Source organism: Salmo salar, chromosome 05, assembly GCF_965601325.2.
Source record: "Salmo salar chromosome 05, fSalSal1, whole genome shotgun sequence".
In the NCBI taxonomy this organism is placed as follows: domain Eukaryota; kingdom Metazoa; phylum Chordata; class Actinopteri; order Salmoniformes; family Salmonidae; genus Salmo; species Salmo salar.
Window position 1 is genome coordinate 40,398,683 of NC_138295.1, and position 24,122 is coordinate 40,422,804.

The window sequence follows — 24,122 nt, forward strand, 5'->3', positions numbered from 1 at the left end:
CACACACACACACACACACACACACACACACACACACACACACAAATACACGCACACACACACACACACACACACACACACACACACACACACACACACACACACACACGCACACACACCAGCTTCTTCTTTCTATGCCTCTGTATCCCCTTCTTTCACAACCCCCTCGTATACTGTCCTCTTCATATACCTCCATAAACCCTCTTCTACCCAGTGTCTGTAGTGAATGTCATCCCTCATCTAATCATCTGCACTACCTAATATTAACTCTACCTTCGCTCTGACACCCCGGAGACATTGGTCATGTCCCAAATGGCACCCTATTCCCTGTGTAGTGCACTACGTTTGACCGGGACCCACTGCCTAGCTCACAATACTGGAGATAGAGGAACCACTGTAACTATACAGGAGAGTAGCATGCTGTTTCACCCTACTGCAGCTAGCTACTCTATTCTATTTAAATACCTTTCTCCTGCATTGTCACTTTTCCATATATGCTCATAGTAAGAGGCTGTTTTATTATAATCAGATAGTTTATATTCCATTGACATTAAGGCCAGGCTCGTCATGCAGTCTCATGTGGATTGTCACATATAGCTGTATATTCTTACAGTAAGTGACAATGCTTTAGGGGAAGGTCTACAGGGATATAGTTCATGTTAGAAGCAAATGTTTGTTCTTGTGTTTTTGTATTTTCACCTTGTGAATGTGTCTGAGGGATGAACAGTGAGTTGAGAAGGATGTTGACAGTTTCTCAAATACTTTTTGACTATGCATACACCTCTATCGCTCACATTCTATTTATTTCTTGGTCTCCTTTCCGCATCTCTCTTATTCTTTCCCTACAGCATATCCATCCATCCATCCCTCCCTCCCTCCCTCCCTCCCTCCCTCCCTCCCTCCCTCCCTCCCTCCCTCCCCCTCCCTCCCTCCCTCCCTCCCTCCCTCCCTCCCCCCTCCCTCCCTCCCTCACCCCCGGGGAGTGATTAATGCTAGACTGCCTCAGCAGACATATCTGCTCTGTCAGGCTGAAGCCAGCGTTGTTAAGTCTTGGATCAACTAAGGACTTTCCACCGGGCCGTTCAAAACAGTAGGACTGTACAAAAAAAAAAGAAAAGGGAGGGGAAAAAGAGGTGTAAAATGATGGGAAACTTTAAACAATCCTAGATGTGTGTAGGCTAGGTCCTAAACTCACTGCAGATAGGAAAGGAAAGACAGGAATTTTAGATCCTAGAAATACTCCCACACACAGACACAGACAAAGACACAGATGCACGCACGCACACACACACACACACACACACACACACACACCACACACACACACACACACACACACACACACACACACACACACACACACACACACACACACACACACACACACACACACACACACACACACACACACACACTCACACTTGTCTTGACTCCTCAGTGTCCGCTGGGCCAGGAGAACATCTGGCTGGCCGGGAACGATGCCGGAACGCTAGTTGAATGCCAGGAGAACACCAGAGGAACATACCAAGGAGGACGGAGCCACATTCCAGATTTGCTGACTGACCATGGAATGCGACTTTACCTTACAGTTATACCTTCCTTCCATCTCTCTCTCTTTCTCCTCTTTTTACCTTCAATGTTTTTCTCTATCTCCCTCTTTCTCTGCCTCTCCAGTTCTATTCCCTTTCACAGTCTCACGTGGCTCTGTCTACGGTCAACCTCTCTCTACAGTACTGTGTGCCTCACATTTAAACCATTTTCCCTCATCAATTTCTCCTCAATGACTTACAATTACCTGTCTCATCTTTCATACCACTTGTCTTTTCTCCTGTTTCCACCCTCCTCCCCCTCTCTCTCTTTCTCTGTCTCTGTCTCTTTCTGATTCAAAACACCCATAGACTGAGATGTTTAGTCAGAAACCAGAGGTAATGAATGGGATGAAGAGAGAGCGAGAAAGAGAGAGAGAGAGAGGGGAGAGGGAGAGGGAGAGGATGTGTGGTTTCATCCCCAGATGGTCTGCCTTCCTTGAGTACTGTCTCACCTACACCGTTCTCCCTCTATGTCAACACAACCACACCCTGATGGAAAACGGTCCTACCAGGGCGTCACACTAAAGAGGCTAGCCGCTATTCTTAAATGCTAACCTCTGGATGTTTATCTAAGGAACACTACTAGTGGGTGAGTCCCAAATGGCGCCCTGTTCCCACTATAGTACACTAAGCCCCATATGTTTCTGGTGAAAAATAGTGCACTATGAAGAGAAAAGGAAGCAGTCTACCAGTCCTTCCTCTGCACCTGGAAATAACATAATGAAGGAGTGTCTTACTCAGTCAATGTTAGAGGAAACAGGGGAGGGAGGAGGGAGGAGAGAGAAGGAGGAGGGAACCGGGGGAGGGGAGGATGGAGATGGAGGGAGAGAGAGATGGTGGCAAATGAGAAAGAAGGAGGAAGAAGCATGTGCAAGTAGGGAGGAGTTGACGAGGAGGAGGAGGAAGGGAGGGGTAAGAACGGAGGAGTCCCCAGATGCAGGTTGAGCTAGTGTAGTTCAGAGCATGTGACCTGGGGTCAACCTGTGGTGATGACCTCTAAACTAGAGGAAGTGCTCTGTGTATTACTGGAACTGTGACTAAAGCCTGCTATGGAGAGGGTCAGAGAGAGATGAAGAGACACATGGGATGTGTCCCAAATGGAAGCCTATTCCCTATATAGTGCACCTACTTACACCACTAATATTTATGGCCAATTCCACGGTAACAGAGTGATGCTGAGACTCCGATTTTTTTATTTAAAATGTATGTCAAACAAAAACCAATGATTCTAAAGTTAAACAAACCATTTAACTCTATGCACAAGGAATACATTTAACAGTATAAAATGGCCACAGACATTTTTACAAAAACACATTTACTTGAAGAACAGTACAGATGCAAAGTTTGGTAACAGAATGACGTCTCACAGGTTGACTACACCGCTTGCGTCGCGTGCGTTGCAAAATAAATTTAGAAGTCTATGTTCTTCAATTATTGCACCCACACTGCTTGCGTGTGCTAACGAGCGTCTGCATTGCCAAGGGCTAAAATAGAAATCAGTTGTATTTCTGACACAGATCGCGCTGCAAGTCCTGCCTCTCCCATCTCCTCATTGGTTTATAGAAGCAGGTACCCACGTGCCATCTCCTCATTGGTTATACCCACACGGGTGACTGAAAGACGAACGAGGTCAGTGGCGGTTATGCACCTAATTTATGAAAGTTGCCAATCGCAATATAAAGTCAAGAGAAGAAAAAGCCTGGAAGGAAGAGAGATGACTAGAAACGATTCGGTTGACCGTTTTATGTGTGGATTAATTGGCGGAGTAGAGGACCTTGTGCATTTCAGGTAAAATAACAACTCAATGTTTATATCCCAGGACAAATTAGCTAGCAACAGCAAGCTAGCTAAATGGGACAAATAGGCTAGCAAGTGCAAGCTAACTAGCTAAATTGCCATAAATGTTTAATGCTTTTCGACCAATTATATTCATTCGTCCCCGAATGAATATAATTGGTTCAGAGTTTTTTTTTATATTTTAACCTGCGTGTCGTGATCGTGTTTGGTGTGGGGGGACAAAATCAATTTATGCACGATGGCGCACGCGCGTAGCCGGTTTCGGTTAAGTGTCAGTCATCTCAGTCTCAGCATCACTGTTATCGTGGAATTCCCCTTATGTTCCACCCAGGCTGCTTTATCCTCTCTTCTCTCTCTTCTGTCTTCACTTTCTTCTCTATTTTGTGTCTTTTAGTTTTTAGTGGGAGGGGGATGCAGTAAGCCATTGTTTGGACTAGACTAGGTCCTGATATGGTCCTCACTTACGTCCTAGTAACTTACAAGGAACTAGGCAAGGGTCCACCAGAAAACGTTCCCTTGGGACCATCATGTGACGTCCTCTTGACCATAATGAAAGGTCCTCTTGTGGTCATTGAATGTCCCATTGATAACGTCCTATCTGAACCAAATAGGAACTTTTTCGTAGCATTCACTAATGGACATCAAAATAACTTATTATGCCATTATATTGCGACCAAACCGGGACCTGTACTTAATGTCCTCTTATGGTCCTGAGGTTAACGTCATGTTTTAATGTTTCTAGAACGTTCTCAAAATGTCAGTGGGATAACGTTTTGCCAAAACCTTTAAATGGAGCTTATGGGAACGTCGCCTAATGTCCTAAGGACATCCTCTGTTTTCTGGGTCCCTGTGTGTGTGTGTGTGTGTGTGTGTGTGTGTGTGTGTGTGTGTGTGTGTGTGTGTGTGTGTGTGTGTGTGTGTCTGTGTGTGTGTGTGTGTGTGTGTGTCTGTGTGTGTGTGTGTGTGTGTGTGTGTGTGTGTGTGTGTGTGTGTACGTGAGCTCCTGTGTCTGTGTCCTGGAGCGTCGGCCTGTGTTAAGAGACCACTCTGTGTAATGAGCGGGACAGGGTGACAGGGCCAGGGTTGCATCACTAAGTCCCCCAGGGCCTAAATCACAGTGGCATCTGCCACCAGAACCAAACCTGAGGTCAGCACAGCACAGGACTGCAGAGGGAACAGAGGACAGACAGGGGAGCACAATACCATGCTCCAATGGAGCCACTGTACTGTAGACCTGGAGTGTGTGTGTGTGTGTGTGTGCATGTGTGCATGTCTGTGTGCGTGTGTGTGTGTGTGTGCGCGAAAGGTTGTGTTTATGTTTGATAATTCCTGTTTGCCATGTGTTATAAGTAAAGGCTTTATTATATGCCTAGTCCTCATCCTCCTCTAGCATATCCCAGATTTACTTAATTTGGCGATCTCTTCTCCCTGCTGGAAATTAAGCAAACAATTTAATTAACTTAATTAATCTGTTTTAATACTTAACATTAATTAATTCTCTCTTTCTTTGCACCCACCCTCTCTGTCTCTCCTCTCTCCCCTCCCTCCCTCTATCTCCCCCTTTCTATCTCTCCCCCCTCTCTCTCCCCCCCCACTCTCTCCCCCCCAATATCTCCCCCTTCTCTCTCTCCCCTCTCACCCCTGTCTCTCTCTTGCTCCCCCTTCCCCACTTCCCTCTGTCTATCTGTTTCTCTCTATCTCCCTCTTTCTCTCTCTTTCATGAGTGAGCTTGGCTGTCATGAGTGGTATGGTATAGTATGGCGGTATCTCTTTGATCCGTGGACACAGTATCCTCCGTAACACCCCCTACTGTTCTACTGTTCTACTGTTACTCTTGTCCAGGACACTTAGACTCCTCTCACGTTTCAAACTACTCACAGTACAAGGGCTTTATATAGTCCCAGTATGTCCATAAAAACATAGACTGCAGCCCAAATGGCATCCTATTCCTTACATAGTGCACTAATTTTGACCAGAGCCTTATTGGCCTTGGTAAAAATGTGTGCACTATATAGGGAATCTGGTACCATTTGGGACGCAGACAGAGCCTCCTCACTTGTAAGAGAAGCTCTTGGTTGTGTGGGCCATATTTAGAGCTCTGAGATGATGACTCCAAGGCCCCAGGAGGGCTGTGGTTTGTGTCAGGGTTTCAATGACCAGAAAGGCAATAATAGCCTACAGTTTTAGAGTGCTACGTTTAGTGTGTGTGTGTGTGTGTGTGTGTGTGTGTGTGTGTGTGTGTGTGTGTGTGTGTGTGTGTGTGTGTGTGTGTGTGTGTGTGTGTGTGTGTGTGTGTGTGTGTGTGTGTGTGTGCGCGTGTGTGTGTTTCCAAAGGTAGCTTTAAGGCAAGAGACAGATAGAAATAGAAGTGTATGGTTTAGATAAATCCTACTTGTTATAGTGGGTGTTTTCATGCTTTCCTCCGCTTTTTATGTATTTTCCATTCCATTTCATTGACTGTGATATAGTGACTGTAATAAATAGCTGGTGTGGGTAAGTTAGAGACAGTGCACACTATCAGGAAAGGGATTTTCCCAGTGGTGTTCTCTAACCTTAAATGGTTATCTTTCATCTTCCCTAAATTTCTCTAAGTCTCTCTTTGTTCATTTCAAATCAAATCACATTTTATTAGTCACATGCACCGAATACAACAGGTGTAGACCCCACAGTGAAATGCTGACTTATAAGCCCCTAACCAACAATGCAGTTTAAAAAAATATGAATAAGAGTAAGAAATAACAGTAACAAGTAGTTAAAGAGCAGCAGTAAAATAACAATAGCGAGACTATATACAGGGGTACCAGTACGGAGTCAATTTGCGGGAACACCGGTTAATTGAGGTAATATGACTATGCATAAATAATAACAGAGAGTAGCAGTGTGTCGTAAAATGGGGGGGGGCAATTGATTAGATGTTCAGGAGTCTTATGGCTTGGGGGTAGAAGCTGTTTAGAAGCCTCTTGGACCTAGACTTGGCGCTCCGGTACCGCTTGCCGTGCGGTAGCAGAGAGAACAGTCTATGACTTGGGTGGCTGGAGTCTTTGACAACTTTTAGGGCCTTCCTCTGACACCGCCTGGTATAGAGCTCCTGGATGGCAGGAAGCTTGGCCCAAGTGATGTACTGGGCCGTGTGCACTACCCTCTGTAGTGCCTTGCGGTCGGAGGCTAAGCTATTGACATACCAGGCAGTGATGCAACCAGTCAGGATGCTCTCGATGATGCAGCTGTAGAACCTTTTGAGGATCTGAGGACCCATGGCAAATCTTTTCGTTCATGGTTATATTTTCCTGTTTGTTCATGGTTATGGTTTTAGGTATAGTTTTGTTATCTGATATTGAGAAGAAGGGAGACTATTCCAGACAGTTGTTATGGGCAGTCAGTGTCCAATAAACTCCCATAAACTCCCACTGTTCCATACTTTCCTCCTTATTCCTGTTTCCTTGTTCCTGTTTCTGAAAGAACATGATGCTCTCACTCTGGAATCTATAGAGACTCTTTGATGTTTTATTCACTCTTCTTTTAGACTGGAGTTGTCCAGTTCTCTCTCTCTCTCTCCCCCCCTCTCTCCTCCCTCTCTCTGATCGATCCAACCATGTCTCCCATTCCCACATGTCATCTTTTTCTTTGACACGGCTCTCCTCTCCTGTCTGCTTGGTATTCCGGAGCGGGAAGCCATGCACCAGCACAGATCCATCAGCTCCGATCGTAATGCTGCACCACGGCTCAGAGAGAACGGAGGGATGAGCAGAGAGAGAGAGAGAGAGATAGAGAGAGAGAGAGAGAGAGAGAGGGGGGGGGCAGGTCACTGGCTTGTCGACATCCTTCTGGGACCAAAGCCTCAGACTGACAGGGAGAGAGCGAGAGAGAGAAAAAAAGCGAGAGGAAGAATAAGGCTTATCTTTTGCTGTAGAATAGAAGTCCAATGCCTTCACTTTCATTGGCGTGTTATACAGTATCTATACCTCTGATGTATTGATGTAGCTAGCTCATGATACAACTAACACACATCTTGGAGTAGGCGAACTGTGTGCGGGCTTTATGATTCCCTTTTTAAGATGTATAAACACCTCAGCTTCTCTGCACTGACGGATCATAATCGTACTGCTGATTTACTGACATTACCCAGCACCGGAGTTATCCTGCAATAGTGTCATTCTCCCCTGCAGTAACTGTAATGTCAGATAATGATGTAATGATAGGAATTAACCATGACAGGCTTGGGGTGAATCTGAAATTACACTCTATTTCCCTTTTGGTCAAAGCCACGTATCACATAGGACTCTGGCCAAAATGGGAATTTAACCTATATTAACCCAAAGTTATATGGGGTGGTATGTACAGTAGTCCAGGGCCTGTATTCACAAAGAATCCCAGTGTAGGAGTGCTGATCTTAATGAATAAGATTATATGGACGGGTGGGGACCTGATACTAGATCAGCACTCCTACCCTGAGACGCTATGTGGATACAGGCCCAAAGGTGTACTGCACTGTTGTGTACAGTGGAGAGTCAATAGGAGTTAAAGTAGCTGTGAAACACTGCTGAACAAGGAACTGCTATAGCATACCTTTAAGCTCTGTAGTGGTGTTTCTGACTTAGCTTGCTCCAGTGCAGCTCTCAGTCTAAACCAGTGGAATAACATCACACTTAGTGCTGCATCGCAATCCAGTGAAAACTTTCCCCAGCTCTTTGCCGACCAACAATTTCTCTATTTTCTCTCTCCCCCACTTCACACTCCTCTGTTAGGATCATTCACCATCCCTTCTTCAACCTGTCAGAGAGAAGAGGGAGAGTGACAGCGAGCGTATCAGGCATATCAGTGTTTGTGTCTCTCTTTTTCTCCTTTTCTTTTCTTTCTTTTCCCTCTAAAGCCCCAGAATCCTCCTCTTCAGTTCTCCCCCATGGTTTTGCTCCTCGGCAGTCGGTTGCCGTGGTAATTACCAGTTGTCTAAACAGACAGATGGAATTACAGAGAGTGACAGGCAATTTTGCAAGCGCCTGTTTTTTCACTGTGTGCGTGTGTGTGCGTGTGTGTGTGTGCGTGTGTGCGTGCGTGCGTGCGTGCGTGCGTGCGTGTGTGTGCGTGTGTGTGTGTGTGTGTGTGTGTGTGTGTGTGTGTGTGTGTGTGTGTGGTGTGTGTGTCAGAATGGGGAGCGGGTTAGGGGGAATTAGCTGACAGGGAATATTAGAGCAGGATTTCGACCTGGACAAACTTATTTCCTGGTACGGTGGCTCTGATACCATGTGTCATTCTCTCTCTCTCCCTCTCTCTCTCTCTCTCTCTCTCTCTATCTATCTCGTCAGTGTTAATTTCAACAATACCTATAACGGTCACTTCAGTCAATCGTCAGTCTTTTGAACTGATGAGCCAGGACACTTCAATTGTAACAAACCTAAACTAGAAACAATATTGTTACTCTTGCTTTCATGTAGGTTATTTTTGCTTTGTTCACATCAGAAGCTTTATTTTGTGTTGCCGCACTCGCAGAGGGCAAATGCGAATGAAATTTGAAATTTGAATGCTATTTGCTATTTCCTGAATATTGCAGTAATATTTCTGGAATTGTTGGAAAGCGCAGATTCTCCATTTGTTAAGGGAATCACTGTTATTTACCCCCATCCCAAGGTTATGTTGGGGAGAAAAAAGATGTATGCCTAAATTGTTTAACCTGTAGCCAAGCCACTAAAATGTGACTAAGACTAAAAGGCATTTTAATCATTAAGACTGACTAAAACTGAATTTATAATAGATGCCAAAATTAACACCATCTCTCATTTTATCTCCATCTCTCTCTTTAATTATTGTAAGGCTGTGGCCCTACTCCCCACACCCAGGAGAGGAGAAGAGAGGTTTTAGCCAGTTACATGGATTTCATGGCTCTCTGACTTTTAGCTGGAGGAAAGTTTTCAAGAAAATGGGATGAGTGGGCGAGATCCCAAACCAGGCATAATATGTTTTTATGTCATTATTATTATTATGCATTGTACTAAAATAGAATAACTGACAAACTCTCTCTAATCTCCTCTCTCTCTCTTGCTCTCTCCCAGGCTGGTATGATCAGGACGGAAGAGGAGGAGTTCTTCATCGAGCCGGCGGAGAAGGGGAATGGAGTGATGGGGGAGGAGGAGGGAGGAGGAGGGCGTCAACACATCGTCTACCGCTCTTCCTCTGTGAAGAAAATGCCCGTCAGCGGCCTCGCAGCAGACTACCACTCTAGAGGTCTGTGATTGGTTACTTACTTACTGCCTTCCACTATGTCATATACCTACTGTATACTCAACCACAGACTAGCACTTCAAAACTGGGTTTGTACCGTACATGGTTGTGTTTATGTGTGCGCTTGTATGGATTCTGTGTGCAAATGACAGAGCAATATAATTCTCAGCGATGTGTGGTTCATGTTGGGGTGTTAGGAAATATTGTGAATGTGAAATTCCAGTTTTCACAAGCTCCTTGTTGCAGTTTATTAAACAGTGTCTATTTCTGCTATTCAATGTATTGTAGGAAGATGAGACTGCAGTCATACCAATACTTTTATGTGTGAGATGGAGGCATGGACATCACCAGGACCGGGCTTTCGGGGCTTTAGCCCTGAATGATTTTGGGTCAGCCCCGAATCTTTTGCACTGCTGCGATGGTGTAAAACATTTTTTTGTCAACTGAATGCGGCCCAATTTGGTTTTACACTGCTGCTACTCGCTGTTTATTATCAATGCATAGTCACTTTACATTAATTAATTACCTTGACTAACCTGTACCCCCACACATTGACCCGGTACTGGCACCCCTGTATATAGCCTAGTTATTGTTATTTTATTGTGTTACTTTTTATAGTTTTTTACTTTAGTTTATTTGGTAAATCTTTTCTTAATTCTTGAACTGCATTGTTGGTTAAGGGCTTGTAAGTAAGCATTTCACGGTAAGGTTTACACCTGTTGTATTCGGCGCATGTAACAAATAAAGTTTGATTTTGATTTGATTTGATTTAGCTAGGGCTGTGACGATTCCAGCATTGCAATTTTTCTTCCCATGGCAAAAAATTACAACATGATGCAGACCAAACTCGTTGGTCCTTTAAAAACCTGCTGGATATAAAATATTGTGTGCTATAGCTTGGACAATAAATAAAAGTGACTCTGGATGACAACATAATGATGTTTGTTTCCAACATTAGGGCTGTTTTCCTAAAGAAGTTAAATCCGCTTTGTGTTTTATTTCCTTTCCACGATACTAACATGTATCGTGATACTGGTATCGTCCCGGCCCTAGTAGGAGCTACTAGCAATTATGACCCGTTCCTGAAAGGTAAGACTCTCATGAACACGTAGGCCCCTACGTGTTTTCTGTTTCCCTCTACAATGCTCACCAGCCGCTTAGGAGACGAGAAGGGACTGTGACAAAACCACAATTGATATTAATGCAGATCTTCTCTACACATATACAATTACTACCTGATGAGCGCACCTGATGTTTTCCTGAACATTCCAATACTTTTCTAATGCATTTCAGTCACTTAGTCTACTGATGCAAATACACATTTTGACACCTTTCCCATAGACTTTTCAAGTAATTAGACGTATTAGCCTTGTGAACATAGAAACTTGTTTTTTGTGCTACAATGTTTAAAACATAAATGAGGTCTACATCGTTTCTATAACAATATAGCTACAACCACTAGTGGTTAAACAGGAAAAATACAGTTGAAGTCAGAAGTTTACATACACCTTAGCCAACTACATTTAACTTCTATGGGCTACATGGGACGCTAGCGTCCCACCTGCGGGACACAGCCAGTGAAATATCAGGGCGACAAATTCAAAAACAACAAAATGTCATAATTCAACTTTCTCAAACATACAACTATTTTACATAATTTTAAAGATACACTTCTCCTTGATGTAACCACATTGTCTGATTTCAAAAAGGCTTTACAGCGAAAGCAAAACATTAGATTATGTTAGGAGAATACATAGACAAAAATAATCACACAGCCATTTTCCAAGCAAGAACATGTCAATAAAACCCAAAACACAGCTAAATGAAGCACTAACCTTTGACGATCTTCATCAGATGACACTCCTAGGACATTATGTTGCACAATACATGTATGTTTTGTTCGATAAAGTTCATATTTATATCCAAAAACAGCATTTTACATTGGCACGTGATGTTCAGAAAATGTATTCCCACCAAAACTCCCGGTGAATGTGCACATCAATTTACAAAAATACTCATCATAAACGTTGACAAAATATATAACAATTATTTTAAAAATTATAGATAGACTACTCCTGGATGCAACCGCTTTGTCAGATTTTAAAATAGCTTTACGGAGAAAGCACATTTTTCAATATTCTGAGTACATAGCTCAGCCATCACAGAGAGCTATACAGACACCCGCCAAGTTCGGCGCAACCTAAACTCAGAATTAGTATTAGAAATATTATCTTACCTTTGCTGATCTTCGTCAGAATGCACTCCCAGGACTGCTACTTCCACAAGAAATGTTGTTTTTGTTCGAAATAATACATATTTATGTCCAAATACCTCCGTTTTCTTTATAATTTATATATGTTTATATATATACACTACCGTTCAAAAGTTTGGGGTCAATAAGAAATGTCCTTGTTATTGAACAAAAAATAAAAATGTCCATTGAAATAACATCAAATTGATCCGAAATACAGTGCAGACATTGTTAATGTTGTAAATGACTATTGTAGCTGGAAACGATTTGTAATGGAATTTCTACATAGGCGTACAGAGGCCAATTATCAGCAACCATCACTCCTGTGTTCCAATGGCACGTTGTGTTAGCTAATCCAAGTTTATCATTTTAAAAGGCTAATTGATCATTAGAAAACCCTTTTGCAATTATATTAGCACAGCTGAAAACTGTTGTTCTGATAAAATAAGCAATAAACTGGCCTCCTTTAGACTAGTTGAGTATCTGGAGCATCAGCATCTGTGGGTTCGATTACAGGCTCAAAATGACCAGAAACAAATAACTTTCTTCTGAAACTATTCAGTCTATTCTTGTTCTGAGAAATGAACAGTGGCGAGTCTGGGATGCTGGCCTTCTAGGCAGAGTTCCTCTGTCCAGTGTCTGTGTTCTTTTGCCCATCGTTATCTTTTCTTTTTATTGGCCGGTCTGAAATATGTATTTTTCTTTGCAACACTGCCTAGAAAGCAAGCATCCCTGAGTCGCCTCTTTACTGTTGATTTTGAAACTGATGTTTTGCGGATACTATTTAATGAAGCTGCCAGTTGAGGACTTGTGAGGTGTCTGTTTCTCAAACTAGACACTCTAATGTACTTGTCCTCTTGCTCAATTGTGCACCGGGGCATCCCACTCCTCTTTCTATTCTGGTTAGAGCCAGTTTCCGCTGTTCTGTGAAAGGAGTAGTACACATCGTTGGGCTCTGTACGGCTATGTAGATTTTCCATAAAAAATCTGCCGTTTCCAGCAACAATTGTCATTTATAACATTAACAATGTCTACACTGTATTTCTGATCAATTTGATGTCAATTTAATGGACAAATTTTTTTGCTTGTCTTTCAGAAACAAGGACATTTCTAAGTGACCCCAAACTTTTGAACGGTAGTGTATATTATTGTAACAGTAGGTCTACCTACTGGATTAATAATAGGAAGCATTGATTATTTGGCTTTAGGGAGAGCACAGAGCATGGAATATTTTTTTTAGCTGCAGATCAATTTAAATACATATGCCAAATTATATAATTGATCCTGTCTGTATGTACAGAAATAAATTAAATCATTGAAAATACTACACCGGAAAGCATTATTTAGCCACAGAGGTTCAATAGCTTCTTTCAAAAATAGTTGTGTGATTTTGTGGGCTTCCTACAATCAGGAAGCCCACAATTGGGCAGCACGCGCAGCAAATCTCAAACAGCTGATTGTTGAGTTGTGGCTGTCAATGAACAGTAGGCAGCAGCTAAAAGGCCTTTTGCAATATTTCAAAATACAACTGCGGGAAAAACAGTTTGGAGGAGTCTGTGTAACTGGAAAGTTAGTGTGCTATAATGTCCTCCTTATATTGAACAATCTGTCTCCACTCTTTTCTTTGGCCTATGCTATTGGTTTCATTTAAAACAGGGTTGTTCATTTTTATTGATCTCAGTAGGCTGTCAAAGTCAAAGTAGCCTTTAATTTCAGTAATTTGTGTCTTGTTAAAAAATATTATTCTAATGTCTCCAGTCATGTAAAATAATTTTCAAAGACCCGGAGTGTTCTGAAACCCTGGTGACGCCCCTGGATGGAGGTCTTGGATTTTATATAATCTTGGGCTTCTGTTCTGTGATAAGAGAAGTGGCTGCCCAATCACCATGATTGATTTGGCACCTAGACGTCAATCAATCATGATCTCAGCCAAGAGAGGGCTGTGTTATTGTTCAGCCAATCAGCATAGCAGGTTAAAGTGACAGGAGCCATAATTTTGCTCTTGGCTTGATCGATGCCTAGAAAATGTAGGAAGAATGTTTTTGGCTTTTGGAGAGATTGACAGATTTTCAGTGGTAAGCACAATTAATATTATGAGCACAGATGCACAGCGTAGTTCTGTTCAGCAGTGGGAAGGACACGCCACACCCGGCACACACATCCTACATCAGCTGGTGAGCTGCTGGGGAGCAACCGATGAGTGTGGGCAGGCAGGCAGACAGACTCTGCTCCGGCTCCACCTCTGATTATAGACATCATGCAGGTGACTCTCTTGCTTCCCCGTAGCTAACCTGTCACAGCCAGCCTTCTAGTTAGCTACCCTTTGCCTGGTTAATAAACACAAGCTGCTTTACAACATTTTAAACAATCGAAGCATTGAGTTTAATAGTAAAACAACAGTCTAGCTTATGTTTTTCTCTTCTTTGAGTAAGTACTCTTTGAATTTGTAGTCTCGCTTAACCCTCCCACTTTACCAACTGCATTTCATAGGCAGGTTCTGTAGCCATCGCCTAGTCTCTCTCTTTTCCTCAGAGAAAACAGCTTGATTCAAGGCCTTACCGTTGAAAAGATTTGAACCATAATATTGGCGCTATGTTAACATGGACAACTTTGAAGAAAGGCTATCAGAACAAGTTCACAAATAAAAAACTTCTTTATGATACCTCGAGTAGACATGAATATGAGTTTGAACTCCTGGAAAGAGATGTAATGGGGATAGATGTGGTAAAGAGGTTAATGGAATGCATACCATGGGGGATAGAAGGATGCTGGATTGGCACACACTCAACAAATCTGATCTAACAAAGTGGATATTGGTAAAATCCGTCATGATTGAGGTATTGTAACAGGCCCACAATGTGATTGCTAAAATGTGACTCCTGGACCACCTGAATTCGGTCTTATGCAGCAAAATTTGAAATTGTGTTTTGTACATTGGATAAAAGTAGAGACTCAGAGCTACAAAATGGTATATCATACACTGCATTTGAGGAAAATGGGAAAGTAATTCTGCTTTTAAAGTTGATCAACTTGTAAACTCACTTTTGAGAAAATGGCCTTTGAATGTTTTGGTATCTAGTGAAGAGCTCCTCTTTGTCTACACCCATTCAGCATCGTTCACACCCTCTTAAGCTTTAGCCCCACCCATCTCATTTCACTCTCGGAGCGCACACTTGACGCTCTGGCCGATGATTGGATAACATGAAACAGCCTAACCAGCTCTGCTGGCAACAATTTCATTACGCTTTTTTGCAGACGTTTACTGACACCGGCCATATTCAACAGGTGTTGTACACATGTCGTGGAACGTTAGCTAACGAGCCAGCCAGTTAACGTTAGCTAGTTAAACAACAATGAACAGTGCCAACAATGCCACAGTGATGGGAGCTAACCAACCAGGTTCAATATTAGCTAGCTAACATTAGGCTCTAACTAGAAAAGTAAACGTCTCTGGGTTACGAATAATAACGTCAGCTAGGGAGCCAGCCAGCTAAGGTTAGCTAGCTAGCTAACAGTACACTTTAGCTTAAGACATATAGCTAGCTAGCTAGGTAAACAATGCACCTAGCTATGTAAACAAGGTGTACGTTCACACATGTAACGTTAGCTAACGAGCCAGTCAGATAACATGAGCTAGTTAAACAACAATGAACACAGTGCCAAATCATGTCGTTACTGCCCTGCATGAATACGGCTAGCTAGCTAACAGTACACTTTAGCTTGAAATGAAACCACTTTCTGCCAAAATTAGAAACATGTAATATCTGAAAATGTAGATAGCTAATGCTAGACTATCTTATCTGTCTACATCATCATGCATGATGGACGCGTCTCCCTGTCAGAATGCCATACCACGGTTGCCCTTAGTTTGAAGATGTAATCTGGAGACAGGTGTTTTCTCCATCTCTTTAGCTGTCATACTCTAATTCCAGTGGAATTTCGCGCCTCCTTATGGGCTCCTGATCATGGCCAGTAGTGATACAGCCTGGGATCGAACCAGGGTCTGTAGTGACTCCTTTAGCACTGTGATGCAGTGCCTTAGAGCACTACACCTCTCAGGATCTTAATCTGGTACCATAGCTAGCATACAGAAATCGGTGGTGGTAGTCAAAGTACTTTTTAACTGTAATTCAGTTCATTGATGACATGAACATGTATTGGGGTTGACATCCATACAAGCATTATACTTTATATTATATTATACTTTACATTACATTTTTACATGATATAGTGTGAAACATACATGTAAACAATAGCCTAAATGTAGGCATATTTTGCTGGGGGCAATGGAGAGATTCGGGATGGAGATGCAGACGGGAAAACAGTGCAGCCTTTTAACTTGGCTGAGCTCCTATGTCAAGCACAGAAGTCAACATTTCAGAAGAGGTAAGGTCTTGTCTTTTTGTTTAGTCAGTTGCTTGTAATTAGCTTGATGGCTATAACGATTAGCCCTGACTCACTATAAGCGGTGCAGTGCAGACCAATTTATTGGATGCATATGACAGCTCCCCAAAGTGCAAAAAGTATATATGGCCGTGTCACAGTAAAAGCTGTACGGCCACTGCAGACGTTGTATTGACCATGGAAAGCCTTTAAGGGTTACGTTTAGGGTTATGATAAGGGTTAAGGTTAGGGTTAGAGCTAGGGTTAGGGTTAGTAGATAGTTAGTTGAAATGTTACTGATAGTCTTTAGAGCATCTACAGATGGACTATCCAAATAAAGTGTTACCCCAGACCGTTAACCATTTGTTTAGACTACACCTGATTCAGTAATGTTACCTCATTAGCTAGCTATAGCTAAAAACCTGGAGTGGGTTCAGCAGGATGCAACGTTTTGGAATGTTCAGATAGAAATATGCTATGTAGAACAAACATGCCTCTCTGACTTGTTGAATAAGGATTAACGTCTGCTCTATTCATGGATTTCTATCTGCAATGTTCAAGAATGTTTTGCAACTGAATGTGGCCTATATGCAAACATTTGTTGGCACAGAAAGAAAGGAAAAGTGATAGCAAACAATGTATTACTAAATTCCTCTTGCCACTACACTATATCTGCCTGGATAAATAACTTTATTTTGAGTTAATGTGGACCCAGTACTCAGACTTGAGCACTTGGACCAGGACTCGGACTTCAGCCATAGAGACTCGTGACTCGACACATGACATGACCTTTGGTGACTCCGACGTGGGCTTGAGCATAGACTACATCACTGAGCGAAACAGTCATTAGCTCCCGTTCAAAGTCATTATCCTATTCTACTTTTGTACATCAATGTGACTGACATCTGTGGAAAGTTGATAGCAATGGCAATGACACGACCAAGTGATGGAGGTGCAACCAATACTACTTTTCCAATACTTTGAGGCACCATCTCTGCTCTTGTGTTTGTGTCTGTTTGTTTTGTATGTAATGTGCAATATCTATATATGCTGAATTCAGTGGTGTGTATTCATGGATGCCAAGGGAAGCCATGCTTCCCCAAATATTTGACCAATAATATGTTTTAAATGCTAAATGTATTAATGTTTTGTCTCTCTCTGTTTTCAAAATGTTCTCAAGTCTGGGTTGTCCTGGTGCAGCCAAACGCCCCCCCAAGGGAGGCCAGTTTGGATTTGGCTTCACACCAATCAAATCTCTTCCTAAGCAAAACTTACATTTCCAAAAAATGTGTCTGTTTCTGGTCTGCTTGTGTTGATGTCCTGCAGTAGCTAGTTTACTAAATCGCCCATGGATGGAGATGGGGATTTGGACTTGTGGTTTTGACTTTTATTATTATTATTATGACCGCAATTCTGATCTAACCATAACTTAATATGTTGTTCCACTGGCATGAGATGATAGGCTAACGTTAACTACCTAGCTAGCTGTCTAAACTGGTTCCTTGTTGCCCATGCGAGGAGGTTAGGCTAGCAAGCATTTTAGCTAGTTAGCCTATGACAACAAAAGTTGTACTGCATGACAGATCCATAGGCCGTTTTGCCAACATGAAGGAGAGGAGGATGGCATTGGAGTTCAACTAGTCTGCAAGTAGGGTGAGTCAACATGTTTTGTTTTACACCGTAGATCGAAATGGTATGTACCTCCACCAAATATAATGGGGTGGCATTTAGCCTAGTGGTTAGAGCGTTAGACCAGTAACCGAAAGATTGCTAGATCAAATCCCCGAGCTGACCAGGTAAAAGTCTGTCGTTCTGCCCCTAAACAAGGCAGTTAAAGCCTTTTACAGCTAGCGGAACGTTTCTACAACATCCGGTGAAATGGCAGAGCGCGAAATTCAAAACAAAATATTAGAAATATTTAACTTTCATACATTCACAAGTGCAATACACCAAATTAAAGCTTAACCGTGTCAGATTTCAAAAAGGCTTTACGGCGAAAACAAACCATGCTATTATCTGAGGACAGCACCCCATCAAACAAACACATGGCAATCATAATTCAACGCCAGGTGCGACAAAAACTCAGAAATAACGATATATTTCATGCCTTACCTTTGAAGATCTTCTTCTGTTGCCACTCCAATATGTCCCATAAACATCATAAAAGGTCCTTTTGTTCGATAAATTCCATCGTTATATCTCCAAAATGTCCATTTATTTGGCGCATTTGACACCAGTTCCAACTCGCGCAACAAAATACAACAAAATATCTAATAAGTTACATGTAATCTTGATCCAAACATGTCAAACAACTTTCCTAATACAACTTTAGGTATTTTGTTACGTAAATAATCAATACAATTTAAGACGGGATAAACTGTGTTCAATACAGGATGAAAACAAAGTGGAGCGAGCTTTCAGGTCGCGCGCCCCAACCACAACAGTACAATAGACTCAACCCTCGTTCTGAACAGCCATACTTCTTCATTACTCAAAAGAAAAACATCAACCAATTTCTAAAGACTGTTGACATCCAGTGGAAGCGATAGGAACTGCACGCAAGTGCCTTAGAAATCTAGATACACATAGAAAACCATTGAAAACACTGTTACCTAAAAAAATAAAATCCTGAATGGTCACCGCTTCGCCTGCCAAATAGGTTCTGTTATACTCACAGACATAATTGTAACAGTTTTAGAAATTTTAGAGTGTTTTCTATCCAAATCTACCAATTATATGCATATCCTAGCTTCTGGGCCTGAGTAGCAGGCAGTTTACTTTGGCCACGCTTTTCATCCGGATGTGAAAATACTGCCCCCTATCCCAAACAGGTTAACCCACTGTTTCCAGGCCATCTTTGTAAATAATAATTTGTCCTTAACTGACTTGCCTAGTTAAATAAAGGTAAAATAAAAATGTAATTCGCTCCTCCGACTATCCATCAACTCCTGGCTGAACCCTACATCACTGACAAAGCAATCCTAACATTGTAGCGAAGCACTTCATCAAAGTAATCTAAAATAATTTAGGCAAAATGCAAGTTCCTAACGAGTTCAGGAAGCCATGCTCGAGCTCTGTGTGACGTTCACAGCGGTGGAGGCAGAAGTTTTGATCAAGAGAGTCCTTGAGAAAGATGCACTTTTTTTTAACGTGTGTTACAGTTATAAGGCAGGTGAAATCTTAGTCGTTTTAAAAATGTATTTCATATATTTGTATTTCTATAATTTTTGTACTGTGTACTTCAAAAGTTCCTACACCTCCAGAATTGACCATCTGCATGTGAAATATAGATCTATGGGTATATTTCTGTGGTGTGAGTGTGCCCAGTCCAGGTGAGGAGGATTGTGGGAAAAAGCCCTGTGGTGGTCCATCTGTCTGTGCATGTCTCAGTCCCCTGAACAAAACAGCACTGCACATCACACATGCACACACATACACACGTGTGCACGCACACACACACACGACTCCCCTGGACCAAAACATTGCGCACCACACCACTCTCCCCCAGACAGCTCCGCCTGGACACTGTCCTGATGTTACCCACAGATAGAGTGAGGGATGGGGGAAAGATACAAAGAAGGAGAAAGAGGGATGAAACGAAAGACTATGAGAGAAAAAGGAGTCAAAGACGAATAAGAAAGGGGAGGTGAAGGAAAGGGAAGAAAATATATGAAAAAAAGAGAGGAAAGCAGAGAAGATTGTTATGTTACAAAGATAGAAGAGATGGAGAGACAGATCAGAGAAAATGAGAGGTAGGGAAGAAACAGTCCAAATATAGACAGAACAGAGAGAGCAAGATAGAGATGAGACAGGTAGAGATATATGATCCTCTGTCTGTCTGGTAAAATAATGATAATCCAGAGTTTTCCAAGAGCAGTGATTAATTGATGAATGTGCAACATCAATAATACAGCTTGCTCTCTCCACTTAGGACATTGATTCACACCTTTTCCACAGCTTATGGTGTGAAAAACCAATCAGTCTTCTTCCCTCTCTCTCTCTCTGTCAGCTATGGAACAAAAGGCTACATTTAGCTGGCCAATACACTGACTGTCTGTGTCCAGGAAATTAAATAATAAGTAATTTATTAATCGGCAGGTCGTAAAGTAGACCTTGTGCAGCAGATCTGAATAAATTATTGATTGATTATAAATTAATACATTAAAATGTCCCTTACTTATCAGCGTACAGTGTCAGGATGGAGAGACGGTAGGACGGACATGAGGTGAGAAGTAAGTAAAAGGGAAAGAAACCAGGCAGGTCATCCGTGATACAAGTGAGTATTACACGTCCACCCATGTCTGAGTAAGTCAGGAGATGACGTGGAAACCAGCCACTAGGGGCAACACTGAGCACTGTTACCTTCAAGTAGGTATCGGTTTTGCTAGGGCATTGTGGATGGGGGTGGCAGATGGGTGTTAGCATCTGGTCCAAAAGGTTGCATGTTTAAATCCAGTGATAGAAAGTTGTTTTTAATATTTTAGTTTTCATCCTATCCCAAACCATAACCCTTACCTTAACCATTCTGAGTTAAAACCTTAATAATTCAGAGTTAATGCCGAAACTTAACCCTAACCTTAAAACATTTGGAGTTAATGACTAAACAGAACCTTAAACACTTTGAAATGTGATGATTGGAACAACTTCGAAATTTGACATTTGAGAAACATGGATGAACATCTTATTCTGATGTGAGACTGTGAAAGCTTGTAGAAAGAAAAATACACACACTCTTCATATAAGGGCACAAGGCGAGACCCAAATGCAGACACAGGAGGCAGAGGATATTTATTATAACAAAAGGGGTAGGCAAAGGCAGGTTGGGGACAGGTGAGAGTTCATAAACCAGGTCAGAGTCCAAACAGTACCAGACGATAGGCAGTCTCGAGGTCAGGCCAGGCAGGGGTCAGAAACCAGATCCGAGTCCAAAAACAGTACAAGGGGATAGGCAGACTGGTAGTCAGAACAGGCAGAGTGGTCAGGCAGGCGGGTTCGGAGTCAGGACAGTCATGGGTCGAAACCAGGAGGACTAGAAACAAACAGAGACTGGGAAAAATAGGAGCAAGGAAAACCGTTGGTTGACTTGGCAAACAAGACGAACTGGCACAGAGAGACAGGAAACACAGGGATATATACAATATACACCGGGGATAATGAGCGACACCTGGAGGGGGTGGAGACAATCACAAGGACAGGTGACCAGATCAAGGTGTGACACTTCATTACAAACACACAGTTTCAGAAAGCAACACGGCCTGAATGTGTGTGTGTGCCAGGTGTCAGTGACAGTGGGTGGTGGTCGTTGTTACTCTACTAGTCTGTCTCCTTCCTGAGATCTTAACTCGGCGTTCCTATGGAAACTCACACACTTGTTCTCTCTTTCTATCTCTCTTTCTCTCTCTCTCCTTTCTTTGTTATCAGAAGTTCTGGAGTAGACTGTTCAGAATAGACTGATCGAATGTGTGTGCACACACATACCTGCCAGCTTCAAACAAAAAGAGAGCACCAGTAATGAGCAGAGGTCTCAATCACACACTGGTGTTAATTCTGTCACTCTTTTTTAAGATTTAGTCTAGTCTTACACATTTTGACTGAAATATCATTGACATTTTTGTCATTTGAATAATGATTTAGTGTAGTTATAGTTAAAATGATGAAATGGTGAGCCATTTTAGTCAACTAAATGCCCTTTCATTTTAGTCACTTCACATTTGTATTGCCTCTTAACTTATTGTCAACATAAGTCACTGACTTCTATGTACATATATAGCCATGTAATACCAAATTATTTTTCTGCATAATATGCTGTTCCCTTCGCAACAGCAGAAATTTGACAAACATATATTAGAATACAGTATATAAGAATTATCTCCCATATAAATTCCTAATTTAGCCAGTGCTTGGGTAAAATCACCGAGGAAGCCAAGACAAGCCAGTAAAAAAGCCAATTACAACCTATGTTGTGATAATTGCATAGTTTGCTCTATAACCCATTCGTTCATATCAAATCAAAATAATTGTATTTGTCACCGAATACAACAGAATACAACAACAACCTTATGTGAAATGCTTATTTACAAGCTCTTAACCAACAATGCAGTTCAAGAAATAGAGTTAAGAAAATATTTACCAAAAAAAACGAAAGTAAAAAATTTAATAAAACGTAACACAATAACGAGGCTATATACAGGGGGTACCGGTACCGAGTCAATGTGCGGGGGTACAGGTTATTCGAGGTCATTTGTACATGTAGGTAGGGGTAAAGTGACTATGCATAGATAATAAACAGCGAGTAGCAGCAGTGTAAAAATATGCCACGTGATATACAATAAGGCCGTGACAACAAAAAGACAACAGTCACACAGTGGCGGAATAAATTCAACTACATATACGTTTGTTTCATCACAAAACCGGGGAGAGCAACCTCTGCCCAGGTGAAGTCCACAAAGCAAATATTCCATGTAACAAACAGTTATATCACTTGCAGCAAGGTCAAGCAAGTTAATGTTTTTGACGGTTTACTAAGCAACTACTGATTTAGAACCACAGAGTTACTGCAAGTCAACATAAAAACAACAGGAGCACTGCCTCCACTATTCCAGCACCATTTCAACTTAAACGTTTAAACATAATCAAATCAATAAGCCTATGTATGTTAGTTTAATACACTGAAAACAAATTTAAAGATACCAAAAACTATCTAGTCCAATCAATGTTGCTAAATATCATGTGGCTGTCTGTGGAACTGATTTATGTGTGTGTGTGTCTACGTGTGTGTGTGCATGAGCATGTGCATGCGCACATGCGCAAGTACAGTAAAACAAAACATGTTGACTCACCCTACTTGTAGACTAGTTGAACTCCAATGCCATCCTCCTCTATTTTTCATGTTGGCAAAACGGTCCATGGCTCTGTCATACAGTACACTTTTTGTTGTCATAGGTTACCTAGCTAAAATGCTTGCTAACCTAACTTCCTCGCATGGGCAACAATGAACCAGTTAAGATAGCTAGCTAGTTAATGTGAGCCTACTATGCTACATATTGAACTTCAATATTCTCAGGCCAGTGGCATAATATATTAATTTATGGTTAGATCAGAATCACTGTCATAATTATTGGCCCGTACAGAGAATTAAGTAAAAACCACAAGTCAAAATCCCCATCTCTATCCATGGCTTAGGAGTGGCCCGATTTAGCAAGCTAGCTACTGCAGGACATCAACACAAGCAGACCAGAAAAAGACACATTTTTGGGGATTTGATTGGTTTGAAGCCAAAGCCAAATCCAAACTAGCCTCCCTTGGGGCTGCACCAGGACATCCCACAGTTTGAAAACACAGAGAGAGACCAAAGAATAATTATTTTCTTTGGTCAAATATTTGGGGAAGCATGGCTTCCCTTGGCATCCATGAATACACACCACTGAATTCAGCATATATAGATATAGTACATTACATACAAAACAAACAGACACAAACAGAAGCGCAGAGATGGTGCCACAAAGTATTGGAAAAGCAGTATTGGTTGCACCTCCATCACTTGGTCGTGTCATTGCCATTGCTATCAACCTTCCACAGATGCCCCAGTCACATTGCTGTCCACAAGTAGAATGGGGATAATGACTTTGAACGGGAGCTAATGACTGTTTCGCTCAGTGATGTAGTTATGTCACTAAACCTCGAGTCTGAATCGAGTTCCGAGTTCCCTGTGCTTGAGTCCAAGTCCGAGTCACCAAAGGTCGAGCCACGAGTCTAGTCACAAGTCTCTATGGCTGAAGTCCGAGTCCCAGTGCTTGACTCCTGGTCCAAGTGCTCAAGTCTGAGTCACTGGGTCCACATTAACTCAGGTATAGTGTAGTGGCAAGAGGAATTTACTAATAAATTGT

General features: G+C 42.0%; 1 protein-coding gene across 2 annotated transcripts in view; it reads left to right on the top strand.

The window, feature by feature from the left end:
* LOC106604833 (A disintegrin and metalloproteinase with thrombospondin motifs 2) overlaps positions 1-24,122 on the top strand; it is a 205,861-nt gene that overhangs the window by 61,261 nt on the left and 120,478 nt on the right. For both annotated transcript variants that reach the window (XM_014199880.3, XM_045718244.2), the window contains exon 3: positions 9,434-9,605. In XM_014199880.3, coding sequence (XP_014055355.1) covers positions 9,434-9,605 — 172 coding nt within the window. The remainder of the gene's footprint in view (positions 1-9,433; positions 9,606-24,122) is intronic.